At 36.6% G+C, this 15660-nt stretch overlaps 4 protein-coding genes and 2 non-coding genes across 6 annotated transcripts; 2 read left to right on the top strand and 4 right to left on the bottom strand.

Moving 5' to 3' along the window:
- Nucleotides 1–475: 475 nt before the first annotated feature.
- Nucleotides 476–3300, bottom strand: LOC125219847 (probable L-type lectin-domain containing receptor kinase VI.1). The gene is made up of 2 exons (XM_048121924.1): nucleotides 1826–3300; nucleotides 476–1359 (listed from the first exon to the last, which is right to left on the bottom strand). The coding sequence occupies exons 1-2, from the start codon at nucleotides 3200–3202 to the stop codon at nucleotides 727–729; spliced, it is 2010 nt and encodes a 669-aa protein (XP_047977881.1). The 5' UTR covers nucleotides 3203–3300; the 3' UTR covers nucleotides 476–726.
- A 4455-nt stretch (nucleotides 3301–7755) lies between these two features.
- Nucleotides 7756–9246, top strand: LOC125221374 (protein NODULATION SIGNALING PATHWAY 2-like). Its single transcript, XM_048123493.1, has one exon. The coding sequence runs from the start codon at nucleotides 7756–7758 to the stop codon at nucleotides 9244–9246; it is 1491 nt and encodes a 496-aa protein (XP_047979450.1).
- Nucleotides 9247–9739: 493 nt separating this feature from the next.
- On the bottom strand, nucleotides 9740–9821 carry TRNAS-CGA. The gene has a single exon. It is a non-coding gene; the product is annotated as a tRNA-Ser (tRNA).
- Nucleotides 9822–11810: 1989 nt separating this feature from the next.
- TRNAS-CGA lies at nucleotides 11811–11892 on the bottom strand. Its single transcript has one exon. It is a non-coding gene; the product is annotated as a tRNA-Ser (tRNA).
- Nucleotides 11893–11991: 99 nt separating this feature from the next.
- Nucleotides 11992–14088, top strand: LOC125219016 (kinetochore protein SPC24 homolog). The gene is made up of 5 exons (XM_048120855.1): nucleotides 11992–12370; nucleotides 12801–12942; nucleotides 13025–13126; nucleotides 13600–13673; nucleotides 13819–14088. The coding sequence occupies exons 1-5, from the start codon at nucleotides 12193–12195 to the stop codon at nucleotides 13926–13928; spliced, it is 606 nt and encodes a 201-aa protein (XP_047976812.1). The 5' UTR covers nucleotides 11992–12192; the 3' UTR covers nucleotides 13929–14088.
- Nucleotides 14041–15396, bottom strand: LOC125219015 (gamma-interferon-responsive lysosomal thiol protein). The gene is made up of 5 exons (XM_048120853.1): nucleotides 14947–15396; nucleotides 14805–14870; nucleotides 14579–14719; nucleotides 14387–14479; nucleotides 14041–14312 (listed from the first exon to the last, which is right to left on the bottom strand). The coding sequence occupies exons 1-5, from the start codon at nucleotides 15217–15219 to the stop codon at nucleotides 14238–14240; spliced, it is 648 nt and encodes a 215-aa protein (XP_047976810.1). The 5' UTR covers nucleotides 15220–15396; the 3' UTR covers nucleotides 14041–14237.
- Nucleotides 15397–15660: the final 264 nt, after the last annotated feature.

Genomic DNA, 15660 nt, shown 5'->3' with positions numbered 1-15660 from the left:
TTACAAAAGTCCAGATATACATTTGATTATAGTCCCTATTCATTGTATGTCAAACCCTATTGATTTTTGCCTTCGAGAAAGGGAAGAATAATCATTAAAAAGGTTATTCAATATTGAAAAATCCAAACTAAGCTTTACGAGTAGTGGGTATTGTCGTATTGATGTCGACCAAAACAATATAATCACATCTTACGACGAGTTATTGAACAATATATTCCTATGTATAATAAATATTTTCTCCATTTAGCAAGAAAATTGTAAAGAAATACGAGTATGAAATAATATGAGTTAAAAAAATTAGTAAAATATGAGCGAAATGCATAAATGAAATGTGTGACCTATTTACCACTTAAAGTAAAATTAGTAAATAAGATTTCGATGAGCGAAAATAATAAAATGACAAAATGAAAATTTTATTAATTAGCTGAAGAAAAGACTATATATATTATTGGAAACTTAATTACAATCAGTTAGATTCATTTATGGAAAACTTAAGTACAATCATTAATTTAATTAGTACTCATGATCTTGAATCATTTGCGTGATGATAATCATCAAAACTCAAATTGAAGTATACATACTATGACAAGAATAACATTCTAGTATTTAATTTTCTATTATATATAATTACACTCTATCAATTCCTCCTAACTGAGTATTATAGTTACGTTGTGTGAATCGTAAAGAATCTATCATAAAAAAAATAAAATAAAATAAAACTAAATATCATCTCCCTCCATCAAAAGAAGTAGTAGACATAACCCCTACAGAAACCCCCAAATTAACGGAATCCGAACTATACCTCAAAACCCTATCCACCAATCCCAACTGCAGCAGCCTCGCCGTAATCTCATCAACTCTTCTAGAACCTTCCAAGCTCAAGCTCTCAAGCAACGGCATAACCTCATCCCCATTCAAATACCTCACCACCTGCCTCATCGTCGGCCTCATCTCCTTCCTCGGGTGCGAGCACAGGAGCCCTAATCCCAGCACCATCTCCATCTCCTCCACCACATACTCCATCCTCGCGTCCACGGCGTCGAACACGTTCCCCATCTGCATGCACTCCACCACCCAGTCCACCAAGATCGCGTTGCGGTGGGCCTCGTAGGCCACCGCTGCCCGGCCGCAGGCGATCTCGAGGAGGAGGATCCCGTACGCGAAGACGTCCGTGCTTGTTGAGGCCTTTCCCGTGTGGGTCAGCTCGGGGGCAATGTAGCCTATCGTGCCCACCACGTGCGTCGTGTGTGAATTCTTCCCGTGGTCGTATAGCCTCGCGAGCCCGAAGTCGCCGAGCCGGGGGCTCATGTCGGCGTCTAGCAACACGTTGCTCGACTTCACGTCGCGGTGTATGACAACCTTGAAAGATACATGGATAATTAGATTAGGATATTCAGCTTTAATTAATCAATGCAAAAGGTTACAAGTTCCTACTATGTCGTTAATACTGCTGGTATATAGTACTATATGAGTTTTGATTGATAAAATAAAACACTATATGAAAGAAAAAGAGAAAAAAAAAAAAAAAAAAAATTCAAGCAGTGTCAGTGAATACTAAGACACATCACTAGTAGTGCAAATGTTTTCAAAATTAATTAGAAGTGGACTAAATTTGATGAACAGTCCAAAATAAGTAAACAAGAATATTTTTTGGGAATGAAGGGTGCACTGTTGAACTGTATGGGGATTTGCAAGTGGATACCAAAAGTAGTGCATATGCATGTATTCAATCAAATCAAGGAAACTAATGACATGACATGTTCGTGAATCTAGATATGTACATACATTCGTATCATTAGATGATAGACATGAATTCCTAACATACCTGGTCCCAGTCCTCATGTAGGTATAGCAGGCCGGACGCGATGCCTTTGACGATGCTGAACCTCTGCTCCCAGCTCAACACGACCGGGAAACCGGGGTCAGGATTGTAGAGCAGAGAATCGAGGCTTCCATTGGGGAGATAGTCGTATACCAAAAGTAGATCATTTTTGCGCTTGCACCAACCTTGAAGATGGACTAAGTTCTTGTGCCTCAACTTCCCCAAACTCTCAATCTCCGCCGCAAATTCCCTCATCCCTTGCAGCGGATTATTGGTTGTGATCCTCTTCACCGCAACCTCAACGCCGCTGCTCGCCAAAACCCCTCTGTAAACTGCTCCAAACCCTCCCCTTCCGATCATCTCACTCTCTCTAAACCCTTTCGTCGCCGCGTGGAGCTCCCGGTACCGGAATCTATGGGGGCAATCCAGCTCCCATTTCTCCAAATCCTCGAACCGGCTCGATCTCCGGTACATTACTATGCCGATCAACGACGCTACAGAGATTATCAAAACAGCAGAAATTGCAGCGAGGAGCGCGTTTCTCAGTTCACTATTGCTGCCGGAATTTGCAGCGACGGTGGGGAGCAGAGACGAATTGAGATGATCGGCGGGGCCGTTGAGGCGGAAGCTCCATCCTAGGATGTAATGAGAGCTCCATTTGTCTCCACCCGTTGCAGCGGAGAATCCGGCATACATATTCTCCGACAAAACATCTGACAGATCATGAGTTACAGACATCAACGGCTCTGGTTTGGGATCATTGACACGAGCAATGGTGACATTAATTTGTTTGCTGATTGCTTCATAGTCGATCCACGCTCTAATAGGCTTAGCCTTCTGCAAATAAATCTCGGTTACTTTGTAATAACTGGAATTCATTCCGTTGAGGTTGATTCCGACGTGATTTCCGTCGGAATCGATGTCCTCGTCGAAGCCTTTCACGGTGTCGAATTCGACCATGAAGATGTGGTTTGTGGAGGAGGTGTTCCTGTTGGAGTCGTTGAATACTCCCATGAGGTGGCCGGGGCGGGCGCCAGGGAAGCCCCGGGAGGCGGAGAGGGTGAAGGCGAGGCCGTAGCCGCCTTCGTTGGAGGGGTTGATCTGGAAGACGAATTGTGTGCTGAATGAGTTGAAGCGAGTGAGGGTGGAGTTGAAGATGGGGATTGGATGGGGGAAGAATGCGTGGCCGATGGCATTGGGATCGCTGTCGGTTAGCATTGCCGGGCTGTTGTTAGAAGGGTTTATCACGGTTGCTTCATCGATGTAAAGGTCATCTTGGTTGAATCCATGGAAGGTGAAATTGATGGATTCTGGTGTGAAGAAAAATGTGGAGAGGAGGAGGGTGATTGTTTGAATTGAGAAGAGGCTGGAACGAGCCATTTTGGAGGGATGATAGTGAAAAGTGAGAAATGGGATTGATGAAGGTGTTGTCGTGATTTTAAGATGACAATTTTTTGGACATAAGTAGTGGGAACTTGTTTGTGTCACAGTCGTTAGTGCACAAATTTCTAACGAGAAAATACTTGTGAGGTGCAATTTCATGCCTCAAGTTTGAATAGTTTGGGATTCTAGAGAAAAAGAAATTTTAATTAATTGCAACGTGTTATTTTGTATTATGATAAGTATATACCAATAGTGTTTTATTTTGACATATAAGAAAAGTTGGTAACGCCCTCTGGGTTCAAACTCAGCTTCGCACATCCGGCCATAAGTATCCTCTAGTTGGTTATACAATAATATATAAACGATATTCATTGGAAGTAAATTATTAGTAATACAATGGAACTATTGCGCGGTGATTCGACCAATCGCAATTAAAAAAAAAAAGAATAATAAACGCGATTGAAAACTCCCTTCTTACTCCCTTATTAGAGGCTCACCGCTCATCCATAAATATTATCCTAGACTGCTAAACATCGATTGTGCACTATACCTTGCAAAGAAGTTGCCAAAATCCACTAAAATTACAACATACAGTAACTCAAATAAACTAAATTAGCATTCTCAACAAATAAACTCGAAACTCTAGTTATCATACTTACTCCGTCCGCTATTAAATGTTTCATTTTTCCTTTTTCGTTCGTCTGTCAATAAATATCTCATTTCACTTTACCATATTAGGTGAATGGACCATACATTTCACTAACTCAGTCACATTTTATTATAAAATCAATATATAAAAAGTATATTCCATATTCCACCGACTTTTCTACCCACTTTATTTTATAAGTCAAATAATTTCTTAAAACACGTGCCGCTCAAATTTGGGATATTTAATGGCGGACGGAGGAATTATTAATTTAGAGCGATCATAAATTGCCCACAATTGTCGTGCACCCACTTGCCCGATGTAACCCACCATCCATTCACAAGCATCATGTGAATGTACAAGTTGATGTGTCATGTGTGAAATTCATGAATTAAGTGAAAATGTTGAAATTTATGAGCTAAATCTAATTACTAGGATAGATTTCACCCGTGCAATTTTTTTGTTTGAGAAAATATTACTCCTATTGAATAATTAGTCAAATGAAATTTAATTTCGTGACAAAATAATGGAGATAGATACGTGTTGAATATCAGTTTTTGTGTTGAACAAGTTTTCTGAATTAGTTTAATTTCTATAAGTGGTCCCGTTTGACCTACTCAATTACAACCACAATGTATTCTTACTCAAGAAAAAAATACTACTCCTATATAGCTAAAGAAATGAAGTCTTCGAATGCATCAAAATATCAATCATTGCTATTTCAACGCGATGTTTCAAAAAATTATTAAAATATAGCGTAAAGCTAGGAAATGATTAACTGATAGGGATTTAACTAAATAGAATATTAGCGATCTGTTTAAGTTAATTACGTAGAAATTTCAAATGGAATGATTTAAATTAAAATTCTTAGTAGGACTTTTGAGTCAACCCCCAAAATATGGGCTTTTTGTGACGCAAGTTTAGGTATGGGCTGGGCTGAAAATTTGTGCCTGGACAGCTTGACTCTATAAATACTGCATAAGAAAAGAGAGCAAAATTGACTCTCCCTATACTAGCTAAGTCCGTTGGTAGTAGTAATTTATTTTTTTTCCAAAGTTCCCTGAAAAATCATTAAATTTAGTCTATTTTTGGTCAGTTATGTAATTTTAAAATAGTCAATTATACCATAACTTTCATAGTTTCCTCAATTATCTCATAGCCAAAAATCTAGGATCCTATATATCTTCATTTTTTGAGATATACTGTATTTGGATAATTTTTCTACCACAGTACCTAAAAGTAGACTTACAAGGTAAAAAATTTTTGTTAAATACCATTCATCAAAAAATGAATGCTGGATTTTTTTGGCAATGAGATAATTGAAAAAATTGACAACATTTTTACTAGAAATTGACCAAGCTGTCCAATTCTTCACATTTTTAAGTTCAAGAAGAGAGTATCCACCTCCCATCGAAAAGTTATAGTACTTCGTACCTCATAGATTAGTAGTTAACCCAATTATTTATGCAATTCTTCGACCTTTGGTTAAGGATAAATTAGTGATGAGAAAATCTTTCTTGTGCAATGTAAATAGCAAATGTTTGCTCTTTTTGTTAAAAAATATTGAAAAAAATGTACTCCATCCGTCCCACAAGAGTATGCACTCTTTCTTTTTAGTCCGTCTTACAAGAATATGCAATTTTTAATTTTAGAAACTCATTTATTTCTAATGGGACAGGACTCATTCTCCACTAATAATACTTTAATTACTTTTGTTTTCTACATCTATCTTAGTTTACCAATTGTGCATTTAAATTTGTGCTCAATCAAAAGTGTATACTCTTATGGGACGGATGAAGTATATATCTTTTTTCTTTTTCACATGTATTGTAAGGTTCATAATTCTCACTATGCAACATCGAAAAAAATTCGGACAACATCATTCGCCTCTTTGTCACTCCGATTTATTAAAATATCATCATGTGGTATCGATAAAAAAAATTTCTACTGTCTTTTTATCTCTCATTTTCTTGTGATATTGTCCTATATTTTCTATTCTAGAGAACGCATGATAAAAAAAAAATAGTATAGAAATTATTTCCATCTTTTTATCTCTCATTTTCTTATGATAAATTTACAACGAAATAGAACAAGCCACAAATTATACTGAAACCACATGCATCTAGGACAAGATTGACGTAAAAGGTGTTCAAAAGCATAATTTTTCGTTAGCAAATTAATCAGGAAATTGACTTTAGGTTAAGAGCCAAATTAATCTCATCCACGAACATAATTATGTCTAATATATTAGGATATTGAACGTCGTAAATTATAAATCGGTCAATTTTTAGCATATTGAACTCTTCTCTAGTGGCTAAGAAAGATTTGAAGACTGTTATTGCAGTAATTATATTACTTGATTGCTGAATAATATTACCTGATATTAGGGAGATGCTCTGTGCTGGCGTTTAAGAAAGGAATCAGTGAGGAAGAGACAATATTAACAATCAATTAAAAGATAATTAAAGAGCATACACTGTCGCTTCTTTTGAATTTACTAGCTAAGACAATTTGCAGATGTGGATGAGATGGAACAAAACTATGATTTCCTTCATTTGTTACATCTATTTTTGGACTCTAATGGAGTACTTTTCCCCCTTAATTTACTTCTTTTGTTATATTTTCCTTCATTTGTTGCATCAATGTTTGGACTCTAATGGAGTACTTTTCCCCCTTAATTTACTTCCTTTGTCTCTTCTCGTGTGTACATAAATTTCGGAAATGTTTTGGTATAACACAATTTTATCATATAATTATACTCCCTCTATTCCATGTTCCTTAAAATAATTTCTTTTAACACAAAATTTACGAGTTATATTTAATAAGTTAAATGGATGAAAAAAATAAGTAGGAGAATCTAAATATTTGTTTTTTGCCATAAGATCATCCACAATTCATACATATTCTCATAAGATTCAAGTAATATGAAATAGAGTTAAGGCCAAAACTGGTCTTGAACATACGACCATTTTATGATTTTGGTCCTATACTTTATTTTTTTTAATTTTTGCATCCTGAACATTTCAACTCGTTCACAATCGGTCCTACACTAACAATTCCGTCAATTTTAAACGGTTTTAATCCGATTTTGACCGATTTTTAAACGGTTATAACTCGAATGGGACTATTAAAACCATCAAAATCGGGTTTAAACCGTTTAAAAATTGACGTAATTGTTAGTGTAGGACTAATTGTGATCCGAGTTGAAATGTTCAGGATGCAAAAATTCAAAAAATAAAGTATATGACCAAAATCATAAAATGGACATATATTCATGAACAGTTTTGACCTTTACTCTATGAAATAATTCAAAATTGAATATCTATAACTCAAGTATCATAGGAAATATGGAGTATCGGCAACTATATCCAACCATGTACTTAGAAAACTTTTACACCAAAGATTCCACTTCCTAAAGTACAATAAAATTTGTAAAAGCACCAAAAGTTGCAAAAGTTGCTAACAAAATTGTACCTATTCATGGTGTCATATTCCAAGGGACCTATATGAAAAACAAACAGTTGAAAGTTAAATTGATGTGTTTGTCTTCTTAAATAATCTTTCACAAAGAAGAAATAAGCTTATGATATAAATTCCATGATTCTCATTCAATATGAAGAAGACATTTGGACTGCTAATACCTACCTATATTTATTTAATAATCTTTTGATGATATGCTAGCTGGATCAAGAATTTTTCTTCAGTAAATACAAGTGAAGGAAAGATGAATTTTAAGGGAACATTCAACATTAAAAAATTATTGGTATATGGACAATGGTGTGGTCTTTCTCTAGCATTTTAAATTTATTTTCTTTCAACATCCACAACATTTTTTTTTTGTATAAATTGCACCCATCTCCCAAGTTCAAAACTCCCCTCTTCTTTGCAAATCACCCCCCTCAAAATGATGCAATCAGAGCTATTTTTTCCCACCTTCCCCACCTCTCATGATGATCAAGATATGATCATAGATGGAGTGTTCTTTTCTCCATCATTCGCCTCGTCTGAAGATTCTTCTATGGTTTCTTCAGACTCATTCTTCCTAGATACGTTTCCCAATGACCTTTTTGGTCATGGCGAAAGTCTTGTGGAGATCTCGAGAAGCGACATTGATGACATCTGTGACTGGATTCATTCTAGTGAATCCAGTCACAGTGAAGACATGACTTCTCTGTCTGCTGCCTTTGCAGCAGACGTATGGAGTCCTGCCCCTTCCTTGGAGTCGAGCCAGAACGCACAGATCCTCCCAGTCCCAGAGGTGCCTCTAAACATGCCAATGGAGGATACAAAGCTAGAAAACGAGTTGAGGCTAACTCATCTCATTAAAGCTTTTGGTGAAGCCATGCATGATGGAAACAATGGATCACTAGCTCAAGTGATAATTGAGTCCATAAATGAGAAGAGCAACCCTCAGGGGACTTCTGTCGAACGGGTGGCGTACAACATGTTCGAATCCAAATACGACGAATATTTAAGGCAAGAATCAATCAAAAACTTTGCAGCGGCGTTCAATGTGTTGTACCAAACCCTTATCAGCGGGAGGTTCGCTCACAACGCGGTCAACGCGGCTATTCTCGAATCCATACCCGTTGACGCGGAGACGCTGCACATCGTCGATTTTGACATCGGGGAAGGGATCCAGTGGCCTGCATTGATCGAGGCCCTGAGCCGTTGCCGGAAGCCGGTGAGGCTCACGGCCATAAAGCATGAAGGCGAAGACATGATGTCTTTGCCTTCATGCTGGGAGTTCGAGGAGACTAAGAAACTGTTGATTAATCACGCGAGGCAGTTTGGCGTAGAGCTGCAGATTGAGGAAAAATCCATTCAAGATTTCAAGGATGAGATGAAGGGAAGGAAGGACGGCGGCGGTAGAGATTGGCTAGTGTTCAATTGCATGGCGGCCCTGCCGCATATGGGGCGGAGGAGCGGCGTGGCGGAGTTCGTTAAGGCGGCGGAGGAGTTGTTGGCGAAATTTGATGGAATTCTGACGGTTGGAGATGGGGAGGCAGGGGTAAAATTGGGAAATCAAGTTAGTTTTGAGTGTTATTATGGGAAACTTGTTGAGCACTATGAGGCTCTGTTCGAGGCGTTGGAGTGTAAATTGCCTTATTTGGGAGAGGGGAGAGCGGCGGTGGAGTGTCTATTTTTGGCGCCTTTTATGTGCCCGTTTGCGTGGTTTGACGAGTGGAAGGAGAAGGCCAGAGGTCTCGAGTTCGAGTGTGGTTTGGAGGGGCGGAGGGCGAGCGGGGAGAGCTTGGGCGAAGCTCGGGTGATGGTGGGGGAGAGAGAGAGTTGGTATAGTGTGAGGATTGAGGGTTTGAGAGAGAATGAGATGGTGTTGAGATGGAAGGAGACAGTGCTTGTGAGAGTATCGACGTTTTGTAGTAAGAGGTGAAGAATTGTGTTGGTTGATCATGTAAAGGGTGTAGATGTTGGACATAAAAGAGTACTATTGCAAGCTATGCGGTAAATATTTATTTCAGTATAAGAGAGAAATATGTACTAGTCTAATTCGATAAGGATCATAATATAGCACAAGATGAAAAAATAAGTGAATCGTTTGATATTCTAGATTATTTAGTGGATAAATGGAAATTTATGTTTTTGACTTTTTGTCTTTCCTTCACTTCCCACCCAATACAACCGCTAACTGTTGAAAAATAAAATAACCACTCAAAATCAAACCAACCAAGGAAATGCAAAAGAGGATTTATTAATAAAAATTATCGTGATTATTTAGTGGATAAATGGAAATTTATGTTTTTGACTTTTTGTCTTTCCATCCCTTCCCACCCAATACAACTGCTAACTGTTGAAAAATAAAATAACAGCTCATAATCAAACAGAGACCAAGGAAATGCAAAAGAGGATTTATTAAAAAATATTATCGTCAACAGCAGGATTCGAACCTGCGCAGGCAAAGCCCAACAGATTTCGAGTCTGTCTCCTTAACCACTCGGACATATTGACATTTGTTGTTTCTATCCAGTTTATATATATTGTTATAGTTAACACTGTTAATCACACTAATTAACATTTACTTACCTTAATTAAAGCTTAATTATTATAATTCATTTACTAATCCATAAGTTTAATACTAGTACTTCCCCCGTCTCAACTAAGTTGATACAAAACTTTTGAGTATGAAAATTAAGAAATTTTGTTGAATACATTAAATGAAAGTATAATAAAGTAGGCAAGATAAAAAGTAGGAGAGATAAAGGGAGAGCAAAGTAAATGATGAAATAAAGTGTTCCCTCCGTCCCATTGAAGATGACCCACTTTCCTTTTTAGTTTGTCCCAACTAAGATGACTCATTACTTAAAATGGAAACACATTTATTTCTACTTTATTCCTCTCTCTTACTTTACTCTCTCCTCTCAACACACAAAAATAAATTTGTACAAAATCTCGTGCCGCCCAAGAAAGGGGTCATCTTCCTTGGGACGGAGGGAGTAAAAGTGATTGATGTTTTGGTTTTTGGCAAAAAAAAAAGAAGAAATGACTCAACTTTGTTGGGACATCTCAAAAGGGAATACAATTCAACTTAGTTGGGACGGAAGGAGTACTAGTTATGGCAGCGCGCGTCAATGGAAATTTTTGCCTATTAATTATAACTATTTTCTTTATATCTCATTTAAAGTGCAATCTTTTGTAAGTTTGGTTGCTAATATTAGGTGTGCAAATCAATCGAATAGATCGGGCATACTACTTGAACCCATCAAAACTAAACAGCAAATATTATCAAAATACCAAACGAATATAACAACAAATTGCATTTATGCCAATAATCATTTCCAACATTTATAATTATACCCAAAAAATGTGCTATAAAAAGCAAACCCAATGACAAATTTTATCAATCAGGTTCAAAATAAAAATATTTTAGAATATGGAGTCGAAAAGGGTTGCTAGCATCACATTGGTTGTCTATGTTGAACTTATTTGCATGACTTCGCTCCCAAACTTTGCAGGTAAGTGTGCTAATATATCCATCTTTTATCTTCTATTAAGAGCATTAGTTTTGTATATATGATGATAATTATAATTATGAGATATTTTAATGCATAATTTAATTTCTTCTGAGTCTAATTTCTCTCAAGATTCAACTAATGTTTTTATTTGGATCTAGAACTTATGAACAATCATAAAAGAATGCAAATGAAAATTAGACTAAAGTAAATTTCCGACCTTACTCCCAAACCTGTATTAAATGGTAACCCTATTAGAATATTTCTCCTCAGAGCATCTCCGACCATTTACACTAAACTCAAACCTATTTTAGCGTAAATGTCACATCAAATATAATTTTACTCCAACCATTTACACTAAACTCAAACTTAAAAGAATATTTACTCTATTATACTCACAAAATTTCAAAAAAAAATGGTTTTGAGTTTAATGTAAACCTAAAGATAGGTACGGAGTATTTTTTTCTCAAAAACTAAAAATGGGATTGGTTTTTGAGGACTATTGGAGCTAAATACCTGTCCCATTTTAAGTTTTAGTGTACCCTTGGCGATGGTCTTAAAATAATGCATTTTATGGTTAATCGGTGTGGAAGGTTTATGATTTTATGATCAATGTCAAACTAATTTACGAACCCTTCATTTTTAGTTCATTTCAGAATATTTTTAGTCCATTTGAATTCATTTATATGGAGATCTCGTAACGATCTAATAATAAACTAGTATTTGTTAGTTTGACAGTTCGGCACTAGTAATAAGTTTTGCATAGTAGTATATTACAAAAACGCATACTATATATTTTTTTCACTACTTTCCACTCTAATTTTACATGATAGTGAATCATTTTCTTGGAAAAAGTTTCTTGTAAGGATAAGCTATTTTCTCTTAATTCATGACAAATATTATAGTCTTAATTTTTTACGATATACTAGCAATAAAAAGATTACTTATGAACATTATAAGTATTAAATGTTTTATTAAAAAAAATAATCGTCAACAGCAGGATTCGAACCTGCGCAGGCAAAGCCCAACAGATTTCGAGTCTGTCTCCTTAACCACTCGGACATATTGACTGACTGCTCATAACTGCAATGTAAATATAAAAATATATACATATTTGATGATTATATGGAGCGTATGAATCACTGGAATTCAAATCACAAATCTAGAAAATTTTCTGTCTGGCCCTAATTTCGAAATCCTTGAAGAATTTTCCCGCTCCTCCTCTGTCAATCTAATTCTCAAATACTTCCCCAACCAGATCTCGATTCACTTCACGATAACTTGCCCAGATCTTAGTAAATTCGAACAATTTATATCAAACGTTCTGGTGTCACCAACAATTGATAATCTGGAACCCTAGTTCTCCGACAATGGGGGAGGTATCAACAACAATGAAAATGGAGGACTTGATGAACTACAGCAACAACTTGATAGAAGTGCTGAAAGAAGAGAAGGACGTTGCAAATCTCAGGCAATTTCTCCGCCAAGCCAGTGCCCTTCAATCCCAATGTGACAAAGACTTCAATGAAGTTCAGAAAACCATCGAAGGTTTAAATTCTGTCGCTCGCGATGATACACATATTTTTACATTCGATTTAATCCTTTAATCGATGGTTTTATTGGGATATGCAATGTCTCATTTAATAATTACGAACTTTGTTCAGTCTGTCGCTCTTCCATATGGATGTTTGCAGTATTTTCGGTTGATTAGCTTCATAAGTGAAAAAAATCATTGATGTTTTTATTTTTTAACAATTAGAAACATTGGTGTATGACTTTAAAGGTTGTTATTTTGGATTGAGACCGGATGCCTCTGTTATTTTGTACACTAATCTCTTTTAAATTTCATTATGCTTGCCTCTCAATGTGATCCTGAGATGCAAAATTATGTGACCTTGCTTCAAATGCATAGTGTTTCCGTCAAAATTATTTTGGAACTTGTCAAGCCTGCCTCTGATATTTGGTTCTTGTTCTTTAGATTATGAACAGAAGATTCATACTTGCAAGCAGAAAGCAGCAGCAGCAGCAGCTGAGAGCATTGCTGATGCGGAACTTGACTCACTCCAGAAAGAGTTGGAAGAGGAGCAAGATCTAGAACGCCAGCTCAGAGAGGAGCTTAGATATGTATTTTATAAATTTATACATTCAAATCTATACTTACTCTTATATTGCATTGGCTAACAATTCCTATTCAATATACACAGAAATAGTTAATGAAATTGATGATTTAGAGCATAAGAGGGAGACTGTGGAAGAACAAAGACAAACCATAAAGAAGCTTGATCAAGATCAAGTGAGAGATCAGTAAGTCACAAACACCTGAGCATTTTGCATATGTGCCATAATTGGTGTCTATCTCATGCTATTAAGATTGATGTGTGTTTAACCTTGGTTTGGGTGCTGGAGATCAGTGGGTCGTTTTGATCGACATTTGTATTCATTGCTCATATTCTGAACTTACAAAATTGTTTTATTCATCGAAGAAACACGATAATATTCACATCCAAAGAAAACAGCGGATCTCATAGATCCAAAAACAGACGCATCTCCTGAACAAACTTTGGGCACCTTGTTTCCGTTGCTTATATTCTGAAAACTTCATAGAGAACTTTACTGCAACTTGATGAATTGAGCAACTACGTATTTTGTGAATGCATTTCTTCTATTTATTTGTTTTGTGCTGTTGGTTTCAAATCTTTCTTGGTTTTATATTGGAGGAAGAGCTAATCATGGATGCTCTGATTTGACAACCTATACAATTTCCTTTGATCATACAGGATGAAGCTTTCAATGTATGCTTCTGTCACAAATACTATACCATACCTGGACAATCCCTCCAGAATATCAGGCCGTATCCTTCTTACTTTGAGTAGTGCAATTTCTAGAATAACCACTATTGATAGTTCTTAAGCATTTTGATTTATTTTACACATTTGTTTATGTGCTCAACATCCCTTATCATTCCATGGATTTTTCCTTCACCTCAAATATTGTAGATATCGTGGAGAGAGACAGAAAAGTGGTTGAGAAGTTCGAGTTTGATCCATCAACGGCCACAACCTTCGATACTTGCAATAGTATCTGGAAGATGATAAACTTGGCATGATACTGAGTATGCAATGTAGTTGCTTGTAGTGCATATATGCAATTATTTAGTCTTTTGCTAAGCAGGAATCGCAACGATTTATGGTGATAACTTGTTTGTTCTTAACTGAGGATGACTTGGAGATTGCTTATTGAAAATTAAGCAGCAAAATTTACTTGTACATTTGAGGTTCAAAACAGGTACCTATTATTACAACATGTTTCTACAGCGAAGCTGTCGAGATACAGAAACTATTACATATGGAAAACTGAAGTTATTTTAAAGTTTTCTTGAATCTTCAGATTACTTCAGATTCTTTTAAACTTTCTGTTAACGAGCACAAGCTTTGGGCACCTTGTTTCCTCTGTAAGCTCTGCAAACATATCCTATGAAGTTCTCAAAATCCTGCATCCATGAAAACAAGGTATGGCTCATTCTTGTACTTATATCTAAGTATAGAGAGAGTGAGAGAGACTTACTTCTTGAAGAGGAATATTGTTGACAACAACCCATGGCACGAATCTGTGACGAGGATTGAGCTTAGTCGTTTCATCAGCATATGCCATCTCAAGCTGGATAGTGTAGAAAACAAGAAGCATTATGCTACCGTTGTTGGGATAAAAAATACTGTATAACTTAGTTTCCCACAATAGTGAAGCATGTAAACTAACCTGAAAACCAAGGCCATTATTATAGCAATTGTTTACGGGTGTTTGATCCAAATTATTTGCACCATAGCATGATTGCCACTGTGTGTGTTTGTCCATCAAATGCAGTCGCTCCACACAGTATATAAACTTGAAATGCTTCTCCTGCAATAGATTAATCGTTGTAGAGCAACAATCTACATAAATATTTACAGTGCATAGATCAATGTCAATGTCAATGTTATAGTACCACTTTAGGCCAGGAATTGATGGCGCAAGCCTCTATCACATCCAACCGACATTCGTCTACACCATGCTGCAGAGCAATAACACCGAGGTTAGAAAACCAGTTCTCCATAGAGAGAGAGAGAGAGAGAGAGAGAGAGAGGGACCTGGCAAATCCAAGTATCATTGGATTGAATCTGAGTGTTGCCCCAAGGGATGAGTCTGAGATTGACTATGTTGATGAGATCTGTCTGAAAAATCTTGAGGAGATGATTGACCATGAAATTGGCACAGTAGGGGCACAGTGATTCGTAGTAGACAGACAAGTTCACTTTGTTGTCTGATGAAGAAGCCATTACTGGTTGCATTTGCATGCTGTCTGCTGCTGCATGAGCTACTGCTACCAAAAATGTGAGAACTAATAGTTTCTCACAACCCATTTTGCCTTCGTCTCAGTAACTGAAACAATGAGCTGCTGAGAAGTGGGTTATTATGCAGTTATGATTCTTCCTTCATCACCAAGAATGCATCAAACAAGAATTGCTTGTTCCTATGAACTCTACTTTGTCACTTTTTTCTTTTCCAGATCCTCTCTCTCTCTCTCTTGATTACTATAATTACGAGGGCCTGTTGAGTAGGTAAGTAATATAATGGACATTAATGGCTGTGGGTCAAAATCGAACCTATCAGAATGGCAAAGAATTCATTGCTGATAATTATGATTATCTCAAGTGCCTTTTAATGCCAAATATAAATGTCAGTATTTTACTCCTAGTATTTTGGATCCTAACTAATCCATAAATTCATAGTAAAGATGCTGTATTGGTCTTTAAAATTATTGCAGGGCATTATATTATTGTAAACAATAATGCTATGTGGCC

The sequence above is a fragment of the Salvia hispanica genome, chromosome 4 (assembly GCF_023119035.1).
Source record: "Salvia hispanica cultivar TCC Black 2014 chromosome 4, UniMelb_Shisp_WGS_1.0, whole genome shotgun sequence".
NCBI lineage: Eukaryota > Viridiplantae > Streptophyta > Magnoliopsida > Lamiales > Lamiaceae > Salvia > Salvia hispanica.
Note: the sequence above shows the minus strand (reverse complement) of the source record. Positions and strands in the feature narration are given on the sequence as shown.

Coding starts and splice junctions, on each gene's coding strand:
- LOC125219847 (XM_048121924.1), bottom strand. CDS start 3,202: ATGGCTCGTTCCAGCCTCTTCTCAATTCAAACAATCACCCTCCTCCTC. Junction 1,360..1,825: donor TACATGAGGACTGGGACCAG/GTATGTTAGGAA, acceptor GTATCTTTCAAG/GTTGTCATACACCGCGACGT.
- LOC125221374 (XM_048123493.1), top strand. CDS start 7,756: ATGATGCAATCAGAGCTATTTTTTCCCACCTTCCCCACCTCTCATGAT.
- LOC125219016 (XM_048120855.1), top strand. CDS start 12,193: ATGGGGGAGGTATCAACAACAATGAAAATGGAGGACTTGATGAACTAC. Junction 12,943..13,024: donor CAGCTCAGAGAGGAGCTTAG/ATATGTATTTTA, acceptor TTCAATATACAC/AGAAATAGTTAATGAAATTG. Junction 13,127..13,599: donor CAAGATCAAGTGAGAGATCA/GTAAGTCACAAA, acceptor TTGATCATACAG/GATGAAGCTTTCAATGTATG.
- LOC125219015 (XM_048120853.1), bottom strand. CDS start 15,219: ATGGGTTGTGAGAAACTATTAGTTCTCACATTTTTGGTAGCAGTAGCT. Junction 14,720..14,804: donor TCAATTCCTGGCCTAAAGTG/GTACTATAACAT, acceptor AATCTATTGCAG/GAGAAGCATTTCAAGTTTAT. Junction 14,313..14,386: donor ACAATATTCCTCTTCAAGAA/GTAAGTCTCTCT, acceptor TCATGGATGCAG/GATTTTGAGAACTTCATAGG.